Source organism: Cricetulus griseus, chromosome 7 (assembly GCF_003668045.3).
Source record: "Cricetulus griseus strain 17A/GY chromosome 7, alternate assembly CriGri-PICRH-1.0, whole genome shotgun sequence".
In the NCBI taxonomy this organism is placed as follows: Eukaryota; Metazoa; Chordata; class Mammalia; order Rodentia; family Cricetidae; genus Cricetulus; species Cricetulus griseus.
The window spans coordinates 111,669,728-111,694,355 of NC_048600.1; the positions used below are offsets into that span (position 1 = coordinate 111,669,728).

General features: G+C 41.6%; 2 protein-coding genes across 9 annotated transcripts in view; one reads left to right on the forward strand and one right to left on the reverse strand.

The window, feature by feature from the left end:
* Ikzf3 (IKAROS family zinc finger 3) overlaps window positions 1-13,955 on the reverse strand; it is a 93,857-nt gene extending 79,902 nt beyond the window's left edge. The window contains exons 1-2 of one of the 2 annotated variants that reach the window (XM_027424133.2): window positions 12,084-13,955; window positions 9,292-9,723 (exon numbers count right to left, since the gene is read on the reverse strand). In XM_027424133.2, the coding sequence (XP_027279934.1) occupies window positions 9,292-9,298 (7 nt within the window). In that variant the 5' untranslated portion in view covers window positions 9,299-9,723; window positions 12,084-13,955. Of the gene's footprint in view, window positions 1-9,291 lie in introns of both variants that reach the window. The other variant, XM_027424132.2, reaches the window with a different exon arrangement.
* Window positions 13,945-22,050, forward strand: Zpbp2 (zona pellucida binding protein 2). Of its 7 annotated transcripts, none has more exons than XM_027424141.2 (8): window positions 13,945-14,023; window positions 14,318-14,383; window positions 15,342-15,467; window positions 16,803-16,964; window positions 18,011-18,229; window positions 18,747-18,829; window positions 20,487-20,667; window positions 21,599-22,050. In XM_027424141.2, the coding sequence occupies exons 3-8, from the start codon at window positions 15,389-15,391 to the stop codon at window positions 21,691-21,693; spliced, it is 819 nt and encodes a 272-aa protein (XP_027279942.1). In that variant the 5' UTR covers window positions 13,945-14,023; window positions 14,318-14,383; window positions 15,342-15,388; the 3' UTR covers window positions 21,694-22,050. The 7 variants fall into 7 exon arrangements, with proteins under 7 accessions (XP_027279942.1, XP_027279941.1, XP_027279939.1 ...); XM_027424140.2 differs by having other exon boundaries at window positions 13,958-14,096; window positions 21,599-22,046; XM_027424136.2 differs by having other exon boundaries at window positions 13,990-14,187; window positions 20,487-20,594; window positions 21,599-22,046.
* Window positions 22,051-24,628: the final 2,578 nt, after the last annotated feature.

Below are 24,628 nucleotides of genomic sequence, written 5' to 3' on the forward strand. Positions count from 1 at the left end.
ATGGGTATTCTGGGAACACTCTCAGTCCAGAATGGCAATATTAGAAGACAGAAAACATCACTGGAAAAACACACTGAAGCTATATTGTCACGTGTTTGTAGGAGATTAACTTTCTAATGTGGATAGGTCATTGTGGCAGCAATCTTCAAAATATATTAACAGTAGTAAGTCTAGATACAAGTGGGGACGGAGAGGTGGGGTACATGACATTCTGAATCAGTTCTTTTCAAAATGGGGCTCCAAGTTCTGGGGGCCAGGCACCACAGGTGTTGACCTTTGGCAGAAAGTAGGCCTAACTTTTTTCTTGCTCCCTCCCTTCGTTATCTGAACAACACACTCACATCTGGGCCTCATCACTTCTTTATTAAAAGGTGTTCCATTGTCAGGCAGTAGTGATGCACGCCTTTAATCCCAGCACTTGGGAGGCAGAGGCAGGCAGACCTCTGTGAGTTCAAGGCCAGCCTGGTCTACAGAGCAAGTTCCAGGACAGCCATGGATACACAGAGAAAACCCTGTCTTGAAAACCCAAAACAAACTAACAAACAAAATGCATTCCATTGCTAAATACAAGCTATGTCTCATTTTTGCAGCTAATGATAATTCTTGTTGAACTGTGGCACTGAGAGTGGTTACAATAGTGGTATACAGTCCATAGGTCCTCAAGTGCATGCCTGTAATCACAACACTTGGGATCTGGGGCAGAGAGATCAAATTCAAGCAAGCCTGGACTACAGAATGAGACTCTTGTCAAAAAATGAAATATACAGGCTGGAGAAATGGTTCACAATTAAGAGTCTTTGCTGCTACCCTTCCAGTGGACCTGACTTTGATACCCAACACCCACATCTGTAATTCCAGCCTCAGGGGATCTGAAACCTCTGTCTTCTGAGGGGGCCTGCATGAACATTATCACACACACACACACACACACACACACACACACACAAACACACACACACACAAACACACATACACACACACAAACACACACACACAAAAACACACACACAAAAACACACACACACAAACACACACACACAAACACACACACACAAACACACATACACACACACAAACACACACACACAAACACACAAACACACACACACAAACACACACACACACACACACACACACACAAACACACACACACACACACACACACACACACACACACACACACACACACACACACACACACACACACACACACACACACACACACACACACACACACACACACAAACACACACACACACAAACACACACACACACACACACACACACACACACAAAACACACACACACACAAACACACACACACAAACACACACACACACAAACACACACACACACAAAAACACACACACAAACACACATACACACACAAACACACACACAAAAACACACACACAAACACACACACACACGAACACAGGCACTTAAAAAATAATAAAAAGAAGTCTAAGAAGTAATAAAATCTAAGGCCATGTATGGCGGCACACCTGTAATCCCAAAGGTTTGGAAGCAGAAGTAGAGGATCGGGGGTTTAAGGCCAACCAGCCACATAGAAAGTTTGAAGCCAGCCTGAATGGGCAAAACAGCCACACACACATGGAGAGAGAGAGAGAAAGAGAGAGGGAGAGAGAGAGAGAGAGAGAGAGAGAGAGAGAGAGAGAGAGAGATCTATAAGAACTCTATCACCTTTATATCAGTTATTATTTGTCCTGTAATTGTCCTTACATGCCCACCCCATGTTAATTTTTTAGCAGTTCAATTTAGAGGCAACCAAGATCATATTAGGTCACTGATGTTTGCAACAGCTATTTGTGAAGTCCTTTGAGAAACACAAATTAGCCTTCAGAGAGCCGTGCATGCCATACTGTTGGCTTGGTGTGCTCAGAAGCTGTGTACTTGATTGTATATTCTGGTCACCTAGCCCCATGAATTGAAATTCTAGAAGATTTATTCCACTTAAATCTTCACATGTATAAATCATAACACATGCAAATTATCATGTCTTATGTTTTATATGTATTATAATTTACAGAGTCAAAGCAACTGGTTACATTTTTAAATGCAAGGGTTGATTTTTTTAAAAAAAGAAAGATTTATTTTCTTTTTATCTGTATGTCTGCACGTGCACTTGAGAGCACATACATGCAACAATGGAGTTCAAAAGTGGATGTTGGATCCCCTGGATCTGGGCTACAGGTGGTTGTGAGTCACCCAACCTGGGTGCTGGGAATCTAACTCTGGTCACCTCAAGAATGAAAAGCATTCTTAACTAATGAGCCATCTCTCCAGCCTCAAGGGTTGATTTTTATATTTCATTCTTGCTTATCAGCTTCCTAACTGCACTACTAGAATATGAAAATGTTAAAAGTGTTATCCTAATCCTCTCATCTTTTATTCAGAGAAATTTTATTTTAATAATAGCAAACCGTCTGCAGATGGAGCTAATTGGCAGAGTTGCCTGCCTAGTATGCATGAGGCTCTGGGTTCCATCCCAGAACCCAATGAACCTAGCACGGTGATGCATGCTTGTAACCCTGGGGAGGTGGAGGCAGTAGGATCAGATGTTGGAGGCCATCCTCAGACAGTCCATGAGATCCTATCTCAAAGAAAGGAACGAGCAGACAAGAAAAGAAGAGGGCCAGAGAGACGACTAAGAGGTCCAGAGCCCCCTGGCTGTTCCCCCAGAGCACCTGGGTTCAACTCCCATCACCAGCACGGTGGCTCATCCCCATCTATAACTTCAGTTCCAGGGCATCCATCCAATGCTCGCTTCTGGCCTCTTCAAGCACCAGTCACACACGTGGCGCAGATGTGCATGCAAGCAAAACACGCGCACACACATAAAATGAAATAAATAGTAGCATGCAGGTGTGTGTTTGTTAGGACAGCCCAAAACACCTCTGCCCTGAAGTGAAGATCCACAAAGCAACAGCCACTCCACGTGATGGCTTTTAAACTGTGGGTCACATAACTCAGTGTGGGGGTTCCTAGGACCTTGGCAGCAACAAAACAGTTTTGAATGTGTACTGACCACAAATTAGGTCAGTTTGGTTTGTTTGTTTGTTTTTGTTTTGAGACAGGGTTTCTTTATGTAACCCTGGCTGTCCTGGAACTCAATCTGTAGACCAGGCTGGCCTCAAACTCACAGAGATCCACCTGCCCTCAGGAGTGCTGGAATTAAGGGTGTATGCTACCACCACCCAGCTTTTTTTTTTTTTAAATATAGACAATTTTCTCCTTTTATGGGAATATAGTAGTTTAATTATGGAAAATAAGACTTTTAATATTTTCCTACCATCGTCCCTCAGCGTGTGATAAGTTGGTCTATCTCTGGACTGGATTAGATTAGAAGGTATATATATTTTTAATTGCTGTTTGAGGGTTGGGTGGCTCAGCAATTAAGAGCACTTGCTGCTCTTACAGAGAACACAGTTTATTGGTTCCCAGTGGCCCACATCAGGTAGCTCCAGCTCCCGTGGATCTCACGCCCTCTTCTGGCCCCCACATGCACTGCACTCACATATACATACACACACAACATAATGAAAAATAAAAATAATTTGGAAAATTGCTGTTTGAGTTGCTGAATTAAACCATTAAGTAAATTTTGACTTGGGATTAAACAATAAATTCTGAAATTGCCCTCAATACACATTGGCCATTTTGTTCTACATGTTTATATGAAATAGTGTTCTCAGTATTGATGACTCTAAAATAAAAATGTCAACCAATCAAGTCTGAAAAACATTGACAATAGTCTGTCCTGCCATATTAAATACTTGACCAAGTGTCCCGCGCGCTATATGTTCTCGCCGGCAAGAAATACACGCAGGACACTCGGATCCTTCTGCAGGAAAGCTTTAATGCATCTTGAGAGGGGAGAGCATAAGCTTACCAGAGCGGAGACCCTGAACCAAGAATCCCATCCCTTAATAAAGGCTGGCCGCGGCTGCCTGGGAATGGAATGGCTTCAGCTCCTCAGGCCAAATGAGCCACGGGATAGGCAGAGATCAAAGGAATGGAAATTACCCAGCGCCTGCGAAATAATTTACATTCGGTGTCTGCAGGCACCATCATTGTAATGGAGAATGCAGGAACGGCTCCTTACAACCAAGAGTTAATTCTTTTATAAAAATAAATAATCACAATTTCACTAATATGAAATTTTTAACATTGTCTTTTTTTTTTTTTTTTTTTTTTTTTTTTTTTAAGACAGGGTTTCCCTGTGGCTTTGGAGGCTGTCCTGGAACTAGCTCTTGTAGACCAGGCTAGTCTTGAACTCACAGTGATCCACCTGCCTCTGCCTCCCGAGTGCTGGGATTAAAGGCGTGCGCCACCACCGCCAGGCTAACATTGTCTTTTTTATTTTATTTTATTTTATTTTTTGGCTTTTCAAGACAGGGTTTCTCTGTATTGTTTTGGAGGCTGTCCTGGAACTTGCTCCATAGACCAGGCTGGTCTCAAACTCACAGAGATCTGCCTGCCTCTGCCTCCTGAGTGCTGGGGTTAAAGGCGTGCACCACCAACACCTGGCTTTAACATTGTCTTAATAAATTTATTAAATTTATTTCTGGTTTATGATCGTCCTGTGTCTGGTTTGTACACTTATTTTATAGAATTATCTATGCACACAGAAGTTTCTCAGGTGAAAGGGAGTTTTGAGTGAGGCAAGCTTGAGAAATGCTGCTCCTCTCTGGCTCTGAACAGTTTCTCTCTCCTGGCTTCCTTGCCTCAGCTGCACATAACTGATTTAGACAAATGATTCTTGCAAACCATTGGTCCATGTACTTCTCAAAGTCTAACTGCTAGAGCATAACACCACGGTACCAAGATGGAGTTAGGAAGTTGTGTGTAACAAAGGAAGTTATGTAGCTCTGGGGACCAGGGGCTCAATATCCAACAGCTATAATTGCCACAGAACTCACTGCCACGTAGTGGAAGGACAATACTGACTCCCACAAGTTGTCCTGTGACCTCCACTTGTGTGCTAGTCATGTGTGTTCTCCTTCCCCCAACACAAATAAATGTAATAAATACTTTAAATAAACATCATAAAAACTATTTTCAGTACTGTTTTCTTCATTGAATGCAAAAAATTCTGATAGCCTTCTACAAACCAGGCAACGGGCATACAAAAGTAAAACATAAAGGGATGGGAAGATGGCAAGAGGACCTGAGTTTGAAACCCCAACACCCACATAAAAAGCCAGATGGGGCAATGTGTGCTGGTAATCCCAGCAATGTGGAAGCAGAGACAAGAGGATCCCCAAGACTTTCCAGTCAGCCACTCCAGCTGAATTAGTGAGCTTCAGGCCCAGTGAGAGACCCTGTTTCAAAAATAAAATGGTGGCGCATGCCTTTAATCCCAGCACTTGGGAGGCAGAGGCAGGCGGATCTCTGTGAGTTCGAGGCCAGCCAGAGCTACACAGAGAAACCCTGTCTCGAAGGACATAAAATAATAATGATGATGATAATGATGATGTGGAGAGTCACAGAGGAAGACATTGGCCACCAGCCAACCTCTGGCCTCCACACACATGCACAAAAATAAACAACCAAGTAAAACTAGTCTCTCACTGAGTGTGGTAGCCACCCGAAATCCCAGAACTCAAGAGGCTGAAGCAGGGGGATCACGCATTTGAGGCTAGTTTATGTTACACAGTGAGACCCTCCTTCAACAACAAAAAGCCTTAAAGCCCACAGGAAGGATAAAGCAATCCATAATTTTCATGCACCACAGTAGAAGTATCTAGAGAAAGGAAAGGGCTTTGGCACAAGTGGAGGAGGGAAGCAAGGTACTGGTAAGGGGTGAGAGCCAGATGGCAGTAGGGAGAAGGTTATCAGTGGAGTTTTCATGGCAATGGTGCTTACACAGAGCACTGAGACCTGTTGGTGAGGGTGCGGGCGAGGTGTTAGGAAAGACATGGAAGTGTGAGATGCAGTGTTAGGTGCAAACAGAATTTTAAAAATTATTCTCTACCAGAAGCCCATGACATTTCCATGCCTGTGGTTTCTTAAAACTTTAATATTTTAACCTCTCTACACTCACAATACAGAGCAAGGAAACATCACCTAGAAGCTAAGTCTCTTTAACCTCTACCATCTGGAACATGGAAAAGGACCCAAAGAATGGCTATCACAAAATCCGTGCACTGAACTAAGTTACAGAAGCCAGCAGTAAGATTGCCTAATAGGGGTCCATTTGGTACAGGAGCATTCGGTTCTGTGCAGTTTAAAATCTCCCATAAGAGTGCAATGTGGTGGTCTATGGGATGCCCAGAGGCACTGTGATAGTTCTCTGTTGTGAACCATGTTTATAAAGTGGGAAACTGTATAAAGTACACATACACTTGGAAGTGGAGTTAAGAACACAAGCTGCTCTCTCAGAGGACCCTGTTTCAAGCACCCCTTTGTGGTACACACTCCAGTTCCGGAGCACCCTCTTCTGACCTCCATGGGCACCAGGCATGCATGTGGTACATGTACACACACACACACATAAATTAAAATAAACAAACCTAAAGAAAAAAAACGCACTTACAGAGATCTTTCCGTATGGCTAAAGTGAAGACTTTATATTAAGCTAGAAATCTGCCATTACTTCTGAAAGTCACCCCTGTGAATCACCTACTCTCTTAACCACTCCAGATGAAAGAGATGTTAATGCCGTATTAGTCACTAATAGACAGGTGACATTGGTGATACCTAACCTTGGCTGGGGAGGGGTGGGGGGGGGAATATCGAAGTCACTGACTGTGAGGAAATAAATGCTACAACTGTTGTTTGTTAGACTAACTCTTCATATTTACATGGCAAATTTCTTTTTATGAAAAGGTGATACAGCCCAAGATTTCTATTTCAAAGGCTTATTTCATCTGACATCTTCACACAGAGAACACTTCCCAAAAATATGCATTGATGAATGCAAAGATAAATGAATGAAAAATTACTTTATCTACTGAAGGAATGACAGTGTAGTCTTGCATTTCACAATAACTGTAATGTATTACTTTGACCACCAAATTAGGCAGAAACAAAGGTATTTCATAAGGCATTTTACTTCTTACATTAGTAAGAGAGGGCGATGCAGGACAAATCTCTGTAACACCAAATATCAAAATAGCACAAAGTTTTTCATTTTAAATCTCAAAGCCATGAGCCAATGTGATGCTGCATGTCCTGTATCAGTCTCATCACTCAGGAGACTAAAGCAGGAGGATTGTCATGAACTGGAGGCCAGCCTAGGCTGTCCAGTGAGTTCAAGGTTAACCCTACATTGTCTCAACAAACAATCAAAATTAGCCAGATTAGTCTAATTAGTAGAGTTTTTTTTTTTTTTAGCTATTTTACTACATCAACTATTCTATCCTCAAGGAGGTAAAGTTAAAATGGCCAAGCTCTGCTGGGCGGTGGTGCTGCACACCTTTAATCCCAGCACTAGGGAAGCAGAGGCAGGCAGATCTCCGTGAGTTCAGGGCCAGCCAGGTCTACAAAGCTACACAGAGAAACCCTATATTAAATATACTATATGACATCTATCTCAATTATTTATTAATTTTATTCTAGTCATCCAATCTTGTAACTTCTTTAAATCACTAACCTGTATTCTATGCATTCTTTTCCCACATATAGCTTACAAATGTTGAATTATACAAGTTTTCATTACTTTCTTCTTCAAGAAGTCTTCATTGGTCCTATTACAAAGTCTGGTAGGACACCCATGTCCTAAAATATATTACTTAGCTTAGTGTCTGTACTTCATCTTGAATAATTAATGAGAAAATAACATTTGCTCAGAAATACTCCCGTTGTGGGTTTACATTATTCCTAACAAATGACATGGTTAGGACTAGGAAAATAGTGTTGGAAAACTGACTAGTAACTTCAGGAAAAGAGATTATTTGTAATAGTTAAGGCATGAGAGCTTGTTTTAAAAATAAAATTTCCCATAGTATACACAATACCAAGTTTTTTCTCTGTTCTTGGATGAGAAAACTTTTACATGTAAAAAAGTTACACTTCAGAGATCGTTATTTAAACGTCAAAAAACTTTGAAGTTATTTTTTAAACCTTGACAATTAAAAACATTAGAAGCATATAGATTTTTTTCACAAGAGAAAATCTTTGAAGCATCATCCAACAGTGGAGATTTAGAACTGTCTATTGACTGCATTACCATTTGCCATCTTATTGAGAGAAAAAATATGTTTACATGAGTAGAAGCAAGAAGGAGGAGGAGGAGGAGAAGAAGATGAAGAAGAAGAAGAAGAAGGCATAGCCAGCGTACTCATGCACAAACTGAGAATTGAGGGTTGTGTCGCACTCTATCACATTGTGAAACAAAAACGTTTTACCATGTGTAACTGTGTCCCAAACTATTCAATTATATTTCATCGCTTCACATACCCTAGAACTAAATAAAGATGCCAAAGATCAAGGCTCCTATTTTAAAAGAGATTTTTCAACCATTATAAAGAAAATATTCACAATATTTATCAGATCAACATTTTAGTTAAGTGTCAGCATCTCTCTGTTTTTTGTTTTTTTTTTAATGAATGTGCTGCCCTACCTCTGATGGTCTAAACGCCGCCTCTCCCCCCCATCCCCCACCCCCGCCCCGAGGTTGAGCCACATCTTCCATCTTCAGAGTTTTAGAAACACTTGTTGAAAATGTGAAATTGCACTTATCTTAGGGAAGTTCGTACAGCGGGACTTCCGAGAAGCAAAGCTATGCTTCTGAAATTAATTCACATGAAATCCTTAACGTGAGTCTTATTTTTGTTTTTGCGCTTTTTAAAAAGTTCATTTAGAAGATTGAGTTCCAAGCTAACTAACTACAAGTGCCAGTCACTTAAAAATGAGCCCTTTGCCTCTAAGACAGAATTCACAGAAAAGCCCCATTGCAGATAAGTAGCCACAAGTAACGCACATGAACATAATTCCTATGGACACTGAGGCCGTGCACCCCCCCCCAATAAAAAGATTATTACATCTCAGGCTTGGTGCCAAATTCAGGGACGCCCCAAGAATGCTCTTCCTTTGAAGATTTCAGGCGACCCAGATACACCCAACGTCTCACAACCCCTACGAAATAAAACTGAAGAGAATTTAGCACTTTCCCAAGTTGGGGGAGGGGGTGTCTGAGAACCGACACGCATTTAAATTAACAAAAAGAAATAAATAGAAGCAAAACCGAGATTCAGAAGGAAGCGGTGCCGCTGCGCGCACCGCTCGGGTTACTCAAAGACCCCAGAGCAGCCGCGCGGAGCTCACCTTCCATGTCGCCGCGGGCCGCTCGGGCTACAGCTGTCGCTCAGGCTCCGCGGGCGCTCCACGTGCTCCTGCCGTGGGGACCCGCGCGGCTGGCGGGAGACTAGCGGCGCGGGGAGGCCCCGGGATCGCTCGGGCGCGTCGGCGCAGATGCAGTTCGGGAGCCGGCCGGCAGCCGGTGCGCGGGGTTACAGCGGCGCTGGCTGGCGGCCGCTTTAAAGCGCGCTCGGAACGCCGCGGGTTCCGCACCCTCAACCCACTTTTGAATGTCAAGCCTGAGGAACCCTGATCTCGTGGAAACAGTGCCTCAGTGACGGTCTCTGGACGTCTACTTCAGACACACCGGGGATGAGGGCGCTGTCGCAGGGAGAAGAAGGGTGTGCGCAAGCCCAACTTCCAGATTCGCCTGACGCGGACCGCTCTGGAACTTTTTATCTAGATTTGGGGATGAGAGTCATGAAAACTGTCAATGAGAATTCACTTCACTGAGTTATTTGTGGAAGTTTCCCCCACCCTTGGGTTTTTCATTCCAGTTGGAGTAGCTACCACTGTAATCCCAGCACTTGGGAGGCTGAGGCAGGAGGATTGCCACGAAGTCCAGGCCAGCCGGGGCTACAATATGAGCCATTTTCTCAGAAAACAAACCTTAAATGTCCTTGGCCCAGATTTATACATATAATTCAAAAGTACCTTGGCATTTACATCACTCCAACTTTTTAGCTTGAGGGAACAATTCTTTCATTTGGCTCTCCTTTCTGAGAACTGGTTGATTTACCATTGTTCAAAAAGATAACTCTACGTATGTGTGTTCATTTCCTACGAATCTTCTTTCTCCTAAAGAGTACACTTTACAAAAATACACATATGATGTGTCAGGAAAGTAAAGAGTAGAGCTATGTGGGGTAGATGAAGCAAATCAGGGGAAGGTGTTGTTTCACAGAGACATACCAATCAACAGCCTTTCCCATCATCTCACTTTATAGAGGAAAACACTTGACGGGGGGGGGGGGGGGGGGGGGGACAACAAAACTTTTTTTTCAAAGCAGAGTGTTTCATCACCATCACACTAAAATCTTAAAGAGACTTCTAAGGATGCCCAATGGTGTTGAAGGAATGATCCCACTTCCTACTGTCATTCTTGCTAGAAGATTATATTGTTAATTATACAAATATGTTTGAAGCACAGTGTGGTGGCAAACACCTTTAATCCCAGCACTCTGTGAGTTTGAGGCCAGCCTGGTCTACAGATTGAGTTCCAGGTCAGCCAGGACTTTGAAATACCCTGCCTGAAAAGACCAACACACACACATACACACACGATTTAAGGTTGAATACATGTACATCAATCTCCTATGTCTGAAAAAAATCATAATTATGAGTTAGGCAAGCACACTGTTTTTTAACCTAAGTCTATGTTAACTGGTATCTTGGTACAGGCAGTCCGTGTTATATGCATATATAACATATGAGTGACTCACACCAGCTTTATGATCACAGAGCCACAGCAGCATCTCCACAAACATGAGATAGAGTTCTGCAGCAAAATACGGAGTTCAGAGAAATACTCTAAACACTAATGTTTAATTTTAGTACTGAAAGGGGAAATTTGTTGTTTGTTAGTTTCTAAAAGCAAAAATAGCACATCAAAAGTAGCAGAAGAGGAACTGTAAACTTTCACAGGGATGATAAGGATGAATAACTAATTGGTTGTTTAAAAGTTAGAAATTTTGTGTTACATTGTTAACATTTTGTGTTACAATATTCTCTATATGTAACAGTAAATTGTTATCCGGCTGTACAGGCTTATTCTAGACTACAGATACTTAAAGGGATAAATAAAAAGCAGATTGTACAATCATTTATGTAACTACTCCACCCTCAAATAGGTGGAGCATGAAGTGTAGGGAACACACAGTGACACCCTTCTAAACAGTAAAGTATGAAGAGGGAGGGGTAACCTTATAATGGAGAAACCTGACAAACATTCCTTCAGCCAGTTGAACACATTTAACATCAAAAGTGGCAAAGCATGATAGTATGCACCACTGATATGGCATATTGTGAATGTCATTTTACAGCTGCTGTCCTCACAAAAATCCATAGTACTATAGAATAATGAGAAGAAACACCAAGCAAAGTCCAGTAGAGAGGCTTTCTACAAAATAGTTATCACTTAAGGTTAAGTCAGGATCATCAAAGCAGTTGTTAACTGCCAAAGTCAACAACAACGACGAAAAAAAGATAGATAGATAGAAAGAAAGAAAGGAGAAGAAAGAGAAGAAGGAAAACAAGAAACGCCTGAGAAACTGTCAAAAACCCAGAGGAACCCGAGGAGACAACAATTAAATGTAATACAGAAGCCTGAATGTGACTCTGGTCTAGATAAACTAAGGTGAAAACTAAGAAAATATGAATCAAGTGTGAACTTTAATTAATAACACTGTATCATGCCAGGCATAGAGACACACACCTTTAATCCCAGTACTTGAGAGGTAGAGGCAGGTGGATCTCTGTGAGTTCAAGGCCAGCCTAGTCTACAAAGCAAGTTTCTGGACAGCCAGGGTTGTTACACAGAGAAACCCTGTCTCAAAAAAAAATGAATTTCTCAAGTATGCATCATGCCAAGTATGAATATGTAATTTTTCATGTTAGAATAGTAACTTGGGATAGCAGCATTATTGATTTGTCCTGTATAAAAATGTGTCTCTTTCATTTCCCGAATTACTGACATAAATCCATCAAAACTAGATGTCAAGAATAAAGAAAATCAACATAGATTTCACAAGTATACCCACCTTATGTAGTTTTCCCACAGAGTAATATAACAATTAAGTTTTTTTGTAGCTCGCTGAGCATGCTACTACACACCTTTAATTCCAGCACTAAGAAGGCAGAGGCAGGCAGATCTCTGTGAGTTCAGCCAAGGATACACAGAAAGACCCTGTCTCAAAAATTAACAAACAAATAAATCTTATAAAGTACAAAGCTTACTTTAAAAGAGTACATGTACTTTCAATACTCTACTACTCTATTTTTAAAGGTTTTCTTTTTTACTGTGTTTATGTGGGAGGGATGGGGTGCTATGTTTAGGTGAATGCAAGTGTCCATGGAGTCCAGAAGAGATCGTTGGATCCCCTGGGGCTGGAGTTATAGGCTGTTGTAAGCTGCTCAACTGGGTACTGGAACTAGGGCCCTCTGGAAAAGCAGATAAACTCTTAACCACTGAGCTATCTCTCATGTCCCACTATTCTATTTTTAAGACTCTTCTCATAGGAATCGAAATTTAACACAAAGTTTATAAGAATCAGTTGCAATAAGTGGAAAGTTAACAACACATTGTACATTTGGACAATGCTTTGATTAAATCTTAAGTGAGAGGAGTCTCCGCAGTGAGGAGTGCTGTCTGCTCTTCTAGAGGACCCGCGCTTGATTCCCAGCATCCAAATGCTGGCTCACAGCCATCTCTAACTCCAGTCCCAGATCCAACATCCCCTTCCGGCCTCGGGGAGCGGTGTGTGCATGCCTGCAGTGCACAGCCAGCCAGCCATGCAAGCAAAACACCCATGCACAGTTTTAACAGTTGAAACTAAACCGTGAGTCTAGACATAGTAACTGACGATGGGTGGATCTGACTCATTGAATCACATTTTTCATGCGTGTGCTATAAAGATAAAATTAACAGTGACTAAAAATGAAATTCCTGACAAAGGTTGCTCCTGGACCATCTGAAACAGTCCAAATACTGACTCGGCTCAAAGGAAATAAAACTGAAAACCCTTGATCTCACCCCAAATAACCATTCTGCACCCTATCTGAACCTTGGGCTCTCTACCTACCAACCTACTCAAAACCACTACTGAGGATGGTGTCCTACTGCTAAGAAATAAACAGCACACGGGGTCTTTCAGGTCATCTAAATAGTAGTCAAGATGGGACCACGCACGACGTGGTTGACGACTCAGCTCGGTGAAGGTCCTGAGTTTGGTGCCAGCATGGGGTATGGGGAGAAGAACTTTGAAAGACTGTTTCGGACCTCCCTGGTATTGGCTTATCTCACATCAGCTGAGGAAAAGATCATACACTCTTGCCTTTCGATGGGGCCCATTTTCTAAAGCAATGTTACTTCCGAATAAATTTGCATAAGGGGGTGTCCCTCTACATCATCTCACACCCTAAGCTGAAAAATAAAGGTTCGACTTCCCTCCACGTGGGGAGATCGGGGGCACCCTTTTGGTGCCCTGAAGGCTCTTCGAGATCTTGGTTTTGAGTGCCAGAAGGCGATGTGTGACGCTCTGACAGATCCGGCAAGCTTGCTTTATGTCACCCTGGGGAGTTCCCGCGCGGGACCCTCGCTTTCAGGAAATTGTCACAAACGTCTCCCTTCCTCAGATCCCCAAACGAAGGCATCCTCGGGCAGCTCGGCGCCACCGTGGCCCTAGGGAACCCACTGTGTTCTCATGTCGGTTCCTTTAGCCCCTGGTTTGAGGCAGTCCCCGGAAGTTTTGAGCTCGTTTCCTTCACTCTCTCTTTACACCACCGGGCGGACCAGAGCTAAGGCGCGGGAACATGGCACCCCACGCGAGGTGCGAAAGGCTCGGCGGGAGCAGCGCTCCGCAAGTGCGCATGCGCCAGGAGGCGGGGCTCGCCTTCCGCGCACGCTCGCCCCGCCCCTCGTGCCAAGCCGGAACACGCAGGCGCTCTCGGGCGCAGCCGCCCCCGTGGTAGCCTCGGACCGGTAGGGGAAATGCCCTCGGCGGTTTGCTTCGCTCTGTAGAGGAGCGATGGGGAGGCGTTGGGCCTGGCCTGAGGTAGGAGGGAGCCCAGCTGTCGCTGCTTGTGCCTGAGCCGTGATGCTCGTGTGGGCCCTACTCTCCGCGGTGCTCTGGTCTGTCGCAAGAGGTGGGGCTTGGCCCGCAGGCTCCTCCCCTCTGCCCGAGGTTCCCTGTCCCACCTCTCCCGCGCCACCCCTCGCCCTGCTCCCTGCTGAACCCTAAACACTAATAAGTCAGAGGTTTTCTTCCTTCCGCAGTTGGAGCGCTACGTTCTTCTTTATTCAGCAAGAAAGGCTTTGTTTACGGCTCGATAGAAAACCCAGGTAATAAGTGCCTCTTCTTCCCACGCAGGGCCTGTCCCCAGAGCTGGGGGTGCCGCCCACCTGCTTAGGTTCTTCCCTGGAGGGGAGAGGGAGGAGCGAGCCGGTCTGCTCTGTGCTCTGCAGTTGGGGAAGTTTGCATCCTTTTGACCTCCCAGCAGCGCTAGTCTCGTGTCCCAGTATTCATCGCAGATCTAGTGCTCTCTTCCACATACTTCTGCTTTGTAATGAGTGAAGCCACGTATCGGGGTGGACGTCCCTCTGCAAGAGGCTTCTCTCCTTGTGTTAATCAGCCCTACTCATCCATCCAGCTCCAGTGTTGCTCTCTGTAGCTTAACTTTCCTAGTGGCACGACTATTTTGAGATAACGTTGAGCCACTTCACTGTATTGTTTTTAGAACATCTCCGCAGTTAAGGTCTTTCCCTTCCCAACGCCACAACTGCACCACCAAATTCTATAGATTCAGACCCCCCCCCCCCGCAATGACTGGGCCTTAAGATATCTTGTGAGATCACGTACTGTCACTGTCTACCAATTTTATCAGCATAGATCTCTACAGAACACCCTCGTAAGCTCCCCATGGGACAACAGGAAGTCTAGGTGACATACCAAGTTTTCAGTTTTGAAATAGTTTGTCAGTCAAGCTCACATCCTCTGAACATTAATCCCACGAGCCCTTCAGACAGTTATTGGAACTATTTATGAATGTGTACATAGTAAGGAACTTACATTTTAATGGACTGTCACATTAAATATAATGACTGACAAGGTGTAGTTTTAAAGGCTTACTATGAGAACCAAAATTGACTTCATTCTAAGTGACAACTAGCATCCAACATGTTACCACTACTTTTTATTCACTGAAATCCATAAAGAACTAATTGGTATCATTGGGACAAATCAATAGATTCTTTATTTTTTGGTATAATGTAAGTTACACCAAAATTTGTTTTATCACAGTGAAAATATATGTAAAGTTACATCAGGATTCCCCTATCCTTTTTTGTATGGATGTTAATCGTGCTAGTAAAGAAACAGTGGACCCCACCTACTTATGGATTGGGCCAAATGAAAATACATTAACAGGTAAATTATTTTAATATATTTTAATGATGTAAACATTGTTTTTTAAAGTGCTGTCATTGTTGAAAAGAACAAATTTAATTTGAAACATTTATGAAATTTATTTTATGTTTATATGTATTTTATTTTTTTGCCTTTGTGCATGCATGCCTGATGTCCTTGGAGAACAGAAGAGGGTATTGGATCCCATGGAACTAGAGTTACTAATGGTTGTGAGCCATCATTTGGGTGCTGGAAATAGAACCCAGGCCCTCTGCAAGCACAACAAGTACTCTTAAACACTAGGCAATCTCTCCATCCCCCCAAAGTGTAATTTTAACTGTAATTAAATTTGTTCAACTTTTTGACAAATTGTAATTTTTCTGGTCTCTATGACTTAAATTCTTCCTATGTAAAAGCAGATCTAAAGGATGGCACAGGCCTGTGAGTGAAACACTCAAGAGGTTGAGACAGGAGGATTACAAGTTTGAAGATAGCCTGAGCTAACCAAAGAGACAGTTCTTTGTTATTTTTTTTCCCAATGCTTAGAATTGAATCCAGAGTCTCCCTCTCTAGCTCCCTCCCACTGTGCTGTCCTACTATCTTCAGGCAGTTTTTTCTGTGCCCTACTTTCCAAAGCTATTAAAAATTTTCATAAATACTAAAGTATACCCATGAAACACCAGTAATATGAGATATTCATTGTGTAATTTTTCATGTTAGAAGAATACCTTGGGATATCAGCATTATTAATTTGTGTCTTATGTAAATGTATATGTACATATACATAAATATATATATAATTTATTGAATTGCTGACATAAATCACTAGAACCACAAAACAAATTAACATAGATTTCACAAGAATATCTGGCTTGGCTGGAGAGATGGCTCAGAGGTTAAGATCACTGGCTGCTGTTCAAGAGGTCCTGAATTCAATTCCCAGCAACCACATGGTGGCTCACAATCATCCATAATGCAATCTGATAGCCTCTTCTGGCCTGCAGCAGAACACTGTATACATAATAAATAAATGTTTAAAAGAAAAAAAAGAGTACTCTGCTCATGTAGCTTTTCCGTTGGGTAATATGACAATTAGGATTTTTTTCTGGGCACAGTGCTACACTCCTTTAATTCCAGCACTCAGAAGGCAGAGGGAGGCAGATCTCTGCCAGTTCCAGGACAGCCAGGGCTATGCCGTGAGACCCTGTCTTAAAAAAAAATTTTATTGGGTTCTTGAAGTTGAAATAGTCTATTAATTTTGATTTTCTTTTTGCATTTGTGTTTACAGCTCTGAGTTTACTGAGTAATGTTTAAGTTACCTGTTAAGTAACCAAGTAATTTCCTCTTTCTGATTAGAGAATGGCCAAATAAACTTAACAAAGGAAGGAGCACTGATAGTGAAAGATTTTATGGAATCATTATCTGGACTTTACACATGTACTCTTTCCTATAAGACCATCAAAGCAGAAACCCAAGAAGAAACAACAATAAAGAAGAGATATGACTTTTTGATCTTTGGTAACAGTATATTTATATATTGTTATATATTTATATATTATATTCTATAATATAATAATTATAGAAGCAAATGAGCCATCTCTCTAGTCTTCCCAAAACATTCTTACATTTTAAGATTTCGTATGTGGGTATGTGTACGTGTGTGGGTATGTGCATATGAGTGCAGGGACCAGCAGAGTCCAGAAAAGGGCATTTGGTGACCTCGAGATGGAATTATAGGCAGGTGTGAACCACCTGATGTGGGTGCTGGCCACCACAGCTCTTAACTGTTGAGCTATGTCTCCAGCTCCAATGTTTTCTTTTCTTTTCTTTTTCCTTACCTTTTTTTTTATTTTTGGCTTCTTTTTATTTTTTATTTGTTTTTTTATTTCTTTTTTTTCCCAAGACATTATTTTTTTATTAGTTGAAATTAGAAACAAGGCTGCTTCACATGTCAATCCCTTCTCCCTCTCCCTCCCCTTTCCCCAACCCCCACCAGACCCCCACCTCATCCCCCTTCTGCTCCCCAGGGAGGGTAAGGCCCTCCATGGGGTTCCCCAAAGTTGGTCATATCATCTTGGGTAGGGCCTAGGCCCTCCCCCATGTGTCCAGGCTGAGAAAGCATTCCTCCATGTGGGATGGGCCACCAAAGTCCCTTCTTATACCAGGGATAAATACTGATCCACTACCAGGGGATAAAGTGCCGGGGCCTCCTCATTGACATCCACGCTGAGGGGTCTGGACCAGTCCTGTGCTGGCCTCCCAGACATCAGTCTGGGGTCCATGGGCTCCCCAATGTTTTCTTGATACTATTAACTTAACCTGTGTTGTGATCCCACAGAAGCCGTTTCTCCTAAGTAGACAGACACCAAATGACAATGACTTTTTCCTTTAAAATTAGTTAAATGTATTTTGTAAACAGACTTATGAAGTGTTGTAGTAGACCAGTAAAATTTCTAAACTGATTTGCAAGATTAATGATATTTAACATTGCATGTTTTTTAACTTTTTGAATAGCAGAAATCAATGCAAGGCATGATTGTTTTTATTCTCACCTTTTCCCAAAGCCTATCGGGAACCTGATTATTCTTACCACATGGCTGTGCGCTTTACCACAAAGTCTTGTGTAGGAAGATATAATGACCTGCTCTTTAGAGTGCTGAAGAAAATCTTGGATAATTTAATCTCTGATTTGTTGTGCCATGTCATAGAACCATCATATAAGTGCCATTCTGTTAAAATTCCAGAGAGTGACTTCGTGAATGAGCTATTCATAGCCTTTCAAGGTGAAACAATTTTACAACATTAATTTTATGACTTTAGTAGAAAACCATGATAGATGATAAAATTAATTGCCATGTAAATATGAGAGGTCTCATAAATTACAGGTTTGAAGTGTTTGCTAAGCATTAATATATACTGTTGACTGGTTGTGGTTTAAATGTCAGCAGACTAGTTGTTTACCTTAAAATACTAAAATTTCTCATTTGAAGTCAATATCATTTTATTAGCATAACCTTTAACTATGCAGTTTTAGGAATTTATTTTTTATTTTTTATTTTTAAGGACTTAAGAGGGAGTAACCAAACCCAGCCTGTTTTCATTTTCAAGTCTTGTAGTTACTTCCATTAGCCCCCAGATGGAGTAAAGTCACAGTGCGTGGGTTATTCAAATGTATGCCTAACTTTACATAGCTGGGTTAAACATACATATGCCTGCCTACCAACCAAAGCATGTGGGGCTTTACTGAAGTGTTGACACTTTTTAGAAGCTGGTGTGTACCTGTCATGTTTTCCTCTCCAGTGAACCCTTTTGCACCAGGCTGGAAAAGTGTCTGCAATGACTCTATAGACTGTGAAGATGCCACTAACCGTAACATCCTCGAGGTGAGACCTCATCCTGAGGGAAAGTGCTTGAGTGACCTAGAAAGTTTTGGGTAAATAATTTGTCTTGTTAGCAGGCATTTAAGGTCAACTTCAGCTACACAGTGAGTTCAGTGCCAGCCAGGGCTACATGAAAACCTATCTCAAAAGAAAAACAATTCTTCAAGAATCCATCTCAGGTTGTCCTCTGACTTCCACATGCCATGGTATGCATGCACCCACATACGTATACCTACACAGGAGCACACTCACCCATGCACACACACACACAAACACATAAATATGTGTGAATATATGTATGATATATATATATATATACATATATGAAACACAACAATACTGCTCTAGTTTTTTAAAAGAATAAGTTTATTCCTTCTAAATTTTTAAAATTATGTTTGTGACCTGCCAGTGCTGGTGTACACTTTAATCCCAGCACTTGGGAAGCAGAGGCAGGCAGATCTCTGTGAGTTCAAGGCCAACCTTGTCTACAGAGCGAGTCCCAGGAAAGCTAGGGCTACACAAAAGAAACTCTGTCTCAAAAAAAAAAAATTATGTTTGTGTGTTACATACCTATAGCACATTTTCTGCCAGTTATCACTTTTCATCTACAGCCCTGTAAATGTTTTTATTAAGGAGAAAGCACTCAGGAGACAGAGATGGGTAGATCTCTGAGTTTGAGGCCAGCAGAGTTGAGTTCCAGGACACCAGGACAGCCAGGGCTACACAGAGCAACCTTGTCTTGGAAAGACAGCAGCAACAACAACAACAAAAAATAATGTTTCACTCTCCTGTCTTGTTCTGGAGTCCATGCCTGAAATGAAGTGTAATAAGTACTCATTTAGGCTCAGTTATTAATTATAGTTTGTCCCAAAGCCAGATTCATACAGTTAGTTTGTAACGCCGATTAAATCCTTGATTTCTATTTCACTTTGCTCTTTTTAAAATTTTATTTATGTGTTTAATGTATATTAGTTTTTGCCTACATCTATGTCTTGTGCCATATATGTACCTAGGACCTGAGGAGGCCAGAAAAGGGAACAGGATCATCTGGAACTGGAATTACAGGCAGTTGTGAGCTGGAATTTGGGTGCTGGGAATCGAATTTAGATCCTCTTGAAGACTGTGCTCTTAACTGCTGAGCCATCTCTCCAGCATTTTGGCTTTTTGTTTTTTGTATCTATGTGTGAAAAAAAGATGTTATAAACAAATCAAAGGATGTGTGTATGTGTGTGTGTGTGTGTGTGTGTGTGTGTGTGTGTGTGCACGCGCTACAGTACCACTTCAGATGTCAATCTCAGGAACATTATCTCCTCCTTTGAGATAGAATCTCTTCCTGATTAGGCCAGACTGTCTGGCCAGCATGCCCCAGAAATCTTCCTGTCTCTACCTCCCTAGCACTGGAGTTTAGGGAAGGAATGTGGTTGGCCAACTGAGCCATCACTAAAGCAAGTTTTTATACCTGTTTTCCATAACCACTTTGTGTATAAATTAACAATAATTAGTAAAGTAAAAGCTAGACTAATTTTAGGTTTTAACATAGATTTTTCAGGACTTCATCTAATTCATGAGCAAGAAATATTTCTGCTACATTTTATGCCCTGAGAAGGAGTTCGTTTTTTAAATTAATCATTGTAATTTTTCTGGTATTTCTAAATCTTAGGCAAGAGATCGGATAGAAGAATTTTTTCGGAGCCAAGCATACATTTTGTACCATCATTTTAATAAAACTATACCAGCTATGCATTTTGTCGACCACAGTTTTCAAGTAGTACGTATAGATAACTGTCGACCAGGCTTTGGGAAAAATGAAGGTCTACACAGCAATTGTGCTAGCTGTTGCGGTAATTATAAAATATAAGTACCTAAATGCCTGTATATGCCAGAGAAAAGATGAATAACTCACCTAGGATTCTTTTCATTGATTTTTTTCATAGAAAAGATAAGTCAAAAACTTGAAATCCCAAATTTTTAAATATAGTCATCCTAATGTATATTCTTTGTGCTGTTATCTCTTATATTACAAAGCATTTCCATAGTGTTCTGACATATAATACTGTTCTGTTGGTCCTGCCTGGAAAGCACAGAGCTAGGACAGGAGGTAAAAACAGCAGACAAGCACTTATAAATGAAGCACTGAGAAGTCTTCTGAATACTGATAGAAGGGAAAATACAGTATTCTAACACTCCCCTGTGCCAGGCTTTCTTGGACTGCCAGCCCCCAAATCATGACACGGATATTTATTATTAGTTATGAATGCTCAACCTTAGTTTAGGCTTGTCCCACTAGCTCTTATAACTTATTTTAACCTGTTTTCTCTTCATCTGTGTTTTGCTTCAGGACTTTTTACCTTTCTTTCTGGCTGGCCCTGGGGATCTCTCTCTAATAAGCCTAGGTTCCTCCTCCTACATATTCTCTTTGCCCGCCAGCCCTGCCTATCCCTCTACTGTTTACCTATTCTATTGGTCATTCACCTTTTTATCAGACCAGTCAGATGCCTTAGGCAGGCAAAGCAACACGTCTTTACACTGTTAAACAATTTCAGCATAAACAAATGTAACACGCCTTTCCATAGTTAAAGTAATATTCCACAACACTCTCCTGTTGTTAAGATTATCACATTACAAAGTTTGAGGTAATCTTCATGACTTCATTGGCTAAACAGGTGTGGGTATCCTCTGTATAGGGGTGTGGTGTTGAAGATGATTTTGTATTATTGATGAGGTATCTCTGAACTGTACTCACTGATGGACGGCCTGCATTTTCCCTTGCAGTGGTCTGCAGTCCTGGAACATTCAGTCCTGATGCTGATGTCACCTGTCAGATCTGTGTTTCTGTCCATACATACGGAGCTAAAGCTTGCCCATAAACTTCAAGACCAGAGATGAAAGCATGGTTACTTGCCCCTGAAGGTGGGGACAAAGATTTGTTCACATCTGAGCACATCATAGATGCCTCCAGAAAGTAAGAACAGTAAGAGCAAAACTCTGGGGATGTGCATTTTAGAAACAGCAACAGAAAAGAGTTGACATGGCTTTTCTAAGAAGGAATTTCCTTCAATACCTCCAGTGTATGAGGGGGGAAGTTAAGTGTTAGTGGATGATTTAAATGAAATATGTTCTATTATCTAGAAACTAAAACATGCTCTGTATCTGATACTATATTAAGATCAAAAAGAGTAGCAAAGTATAATATAATAAAAAAAATTCTATTTTCCATATATTAATTTGTTTGAAATGACTTTTATCAAGACATACATAATACACTTTTTAATTTTGTTTTCTAATGCCAAACAGTGGTGATGTGCATGCCTTTAATCCCAGCACTCAGGAGCCAGAGCCATCCTGGTCTATGGCTCCGGTTCCAGATGGCGAGGGCTACACAGAGAAACCCTGTTTTGAAAACAAAAGAAAATAGACTTATTTTATTTTATGTGTATAGTTGTTTTGGCAGTATGTTTATCCATGCATCACATACGTGCTTGGTACCTTCAGAGACAAAAACAAGGCATTAGATCCCCTGGAAATGGAGTACAGAAGGTTGTTAATCCTCAAGTGGGTGCTGGGAATCAAACCCAGGTGCTCTGGAAGGGCAGCCAGTGCTCTTAACCACTGAGCCATCTCTCCAGCACCCATAGGACTTCTGAAATTAGAACTAAACAAGTGACTCTAGTCCCTTTGGTTTTCTTTTTTTTAACAATTAATAGCATCATGTTTAGCATAGGCTTAGGTTTACAGAAAATGAGACAGTGATATACAGCTCCACTTGACTCCCCACGTATTCCCCTGTTAATTAATAGTCACTGTAATGCATGGTTCACATTGAGGTTTCATTCTTCATGTTATAGGTTTAGGCAAAGGCATAGTGATGTGTTTGCCATTTGGTTGAATATAAAATGATATCACCACACTAAAAACCCACCATGCTTCACTTCTCTGCTCCCTCCCTCCATTCTGAGCCCTTGGCAGCTCCTTGGCAGCAACATCTTTTTTTGTTTTTGGTTTGTTTTTGGTTTGGTCTGTTTTTGGGCACAGGGTTTCTCTATGTAGCTCTGGCTGTCCTGGAACTCACTCTGTAGACCAGGCTGGCCTTGAACTCACAGAGATCTGCCTGCCTTTGCCTCTGCCTCCTGAGTGCTGGGACTGAAGGCGTGTGCCACCACCACCCCGCCCATCTTATTGTCTTTATAGTTTTACCTTTTCCTAAATGTCATGCAGTTGGGATTATACAATGCATTGCCTCTTCAGATTGGCTTCTTTTCACTGGGTATCGTGTATTTTAGGTTTCTTTATGTCTTTTCATGGCCTGATAACTCATTTTTATTGCTGTGTAATTTCTTCCATAATATAAATACAGCTGCCATGAACATCTGTGTGTAAATTTTTGTGTGGACATAGTTTTCAGCTCAGTTGAATTAATACTTGGAAATGTGGTTGCTGGCTAAGATGGTATGGCATGTCTAATTTTGTAAGAGACAAGCATACTGCCAACCAAAGTTGTTTACCATTTCATGGTCTTGTTCCTTCTCCTCACCAACATTTGGTACTGTCAGTCTGGGGGTGGGGGGTGACTACTCTCACATGTAGAGGGTTTCCTTTTTGTTTTAGTTCCCAAATTCTTTCAAGCCTCCTGATACTGAGTGTCTTTTCCTGTGGTCACTTGCTATCTGTTTATAATTGTTGATCATTCTTTGTTGTCCGAATTTTTTGCCATTTTTTTAATTGGACTTTCTGTCTTCCTGTTGAGTTCTAGGATTTCTTTGTATATTCTGTGTACAGAGATTTAGATGCTCTTACAAAAACTTTTGCTCCTTCTGGAATCTGTTGTCTCATTCTTTCACACTTTGGCTCACAGAGCAGAATTTTTCATTTTAATAAATCTCTGCTTCACTGTCCACTTGTCTGTCCTTTAGTCAGTACTGTGCCATCTTGACTCATGGGTACCAGTCACAGTCTAATTGGAATAGTGTTCTTCCACTATTAGTAATTCTGCACTTATTAATATGGTCATATGATTTTCCTTTAGCCTGTTAATTTGATGAATTACATTAATTCAGAAAGATTATCATAGATTAAAGACCCCCCCAGGCTACACGTGCATTCCAGGGCTGCATACAGAGTGAGACTCCTGCCTAAAACTTCTCCCAACAGAATTTTCAAATGTTGGGGCAGATTTGTGTATTTGAATAAACCCTTCCTAGTTGTTATATATAATTTTTTCTCTGAACACTTTATCTTTCCCAAAACACACTAGCATTATGGGTTTTGGAAGAATTTGGACTTGTTTTGCCTCATTGTTGGTTGTTGTTTGTTTGGTCTGGTTTGGTTTGGGTTAGTGTGCAATTGTTTGGCAGTGCTAGGGATGGAATCCAAGGTCTCATATACACTAGCTGCAGTGGTTTGAAAGAAAATGGCCCCCAAAGAGAGTAGCATTATTAGGAGGTGTGGCCTTGTTGAAGTGTGTCACTGGGGAGGGGGGAGGCTTTGAGGTCTCCTATGCTCAAGCTATGCCCAGTGTCATAGTCTACTTCCTGTTGCCTACTTCCTGTTGCCTCCTCTAGCACCATGTCTGTCTGCATGCCTCCACGTCCAACCATGACAATAATGGACAAAGGCTGTGAAACTGTAAGCCACCCCAATTAAATGGGGAAGGGAGGGAAAGGGAAAGAACTCCTCTAAAAATCTAAAAATCTCAGTTTGAGCCCTTTCCTCTTAACAGATTCATTTTTGCTGCCTCCTCAACAAACTACATTCATTCCTCATGTGTAGAATCCCTCCCTTCCTCCCTCCATTTCTTCCTCCTTC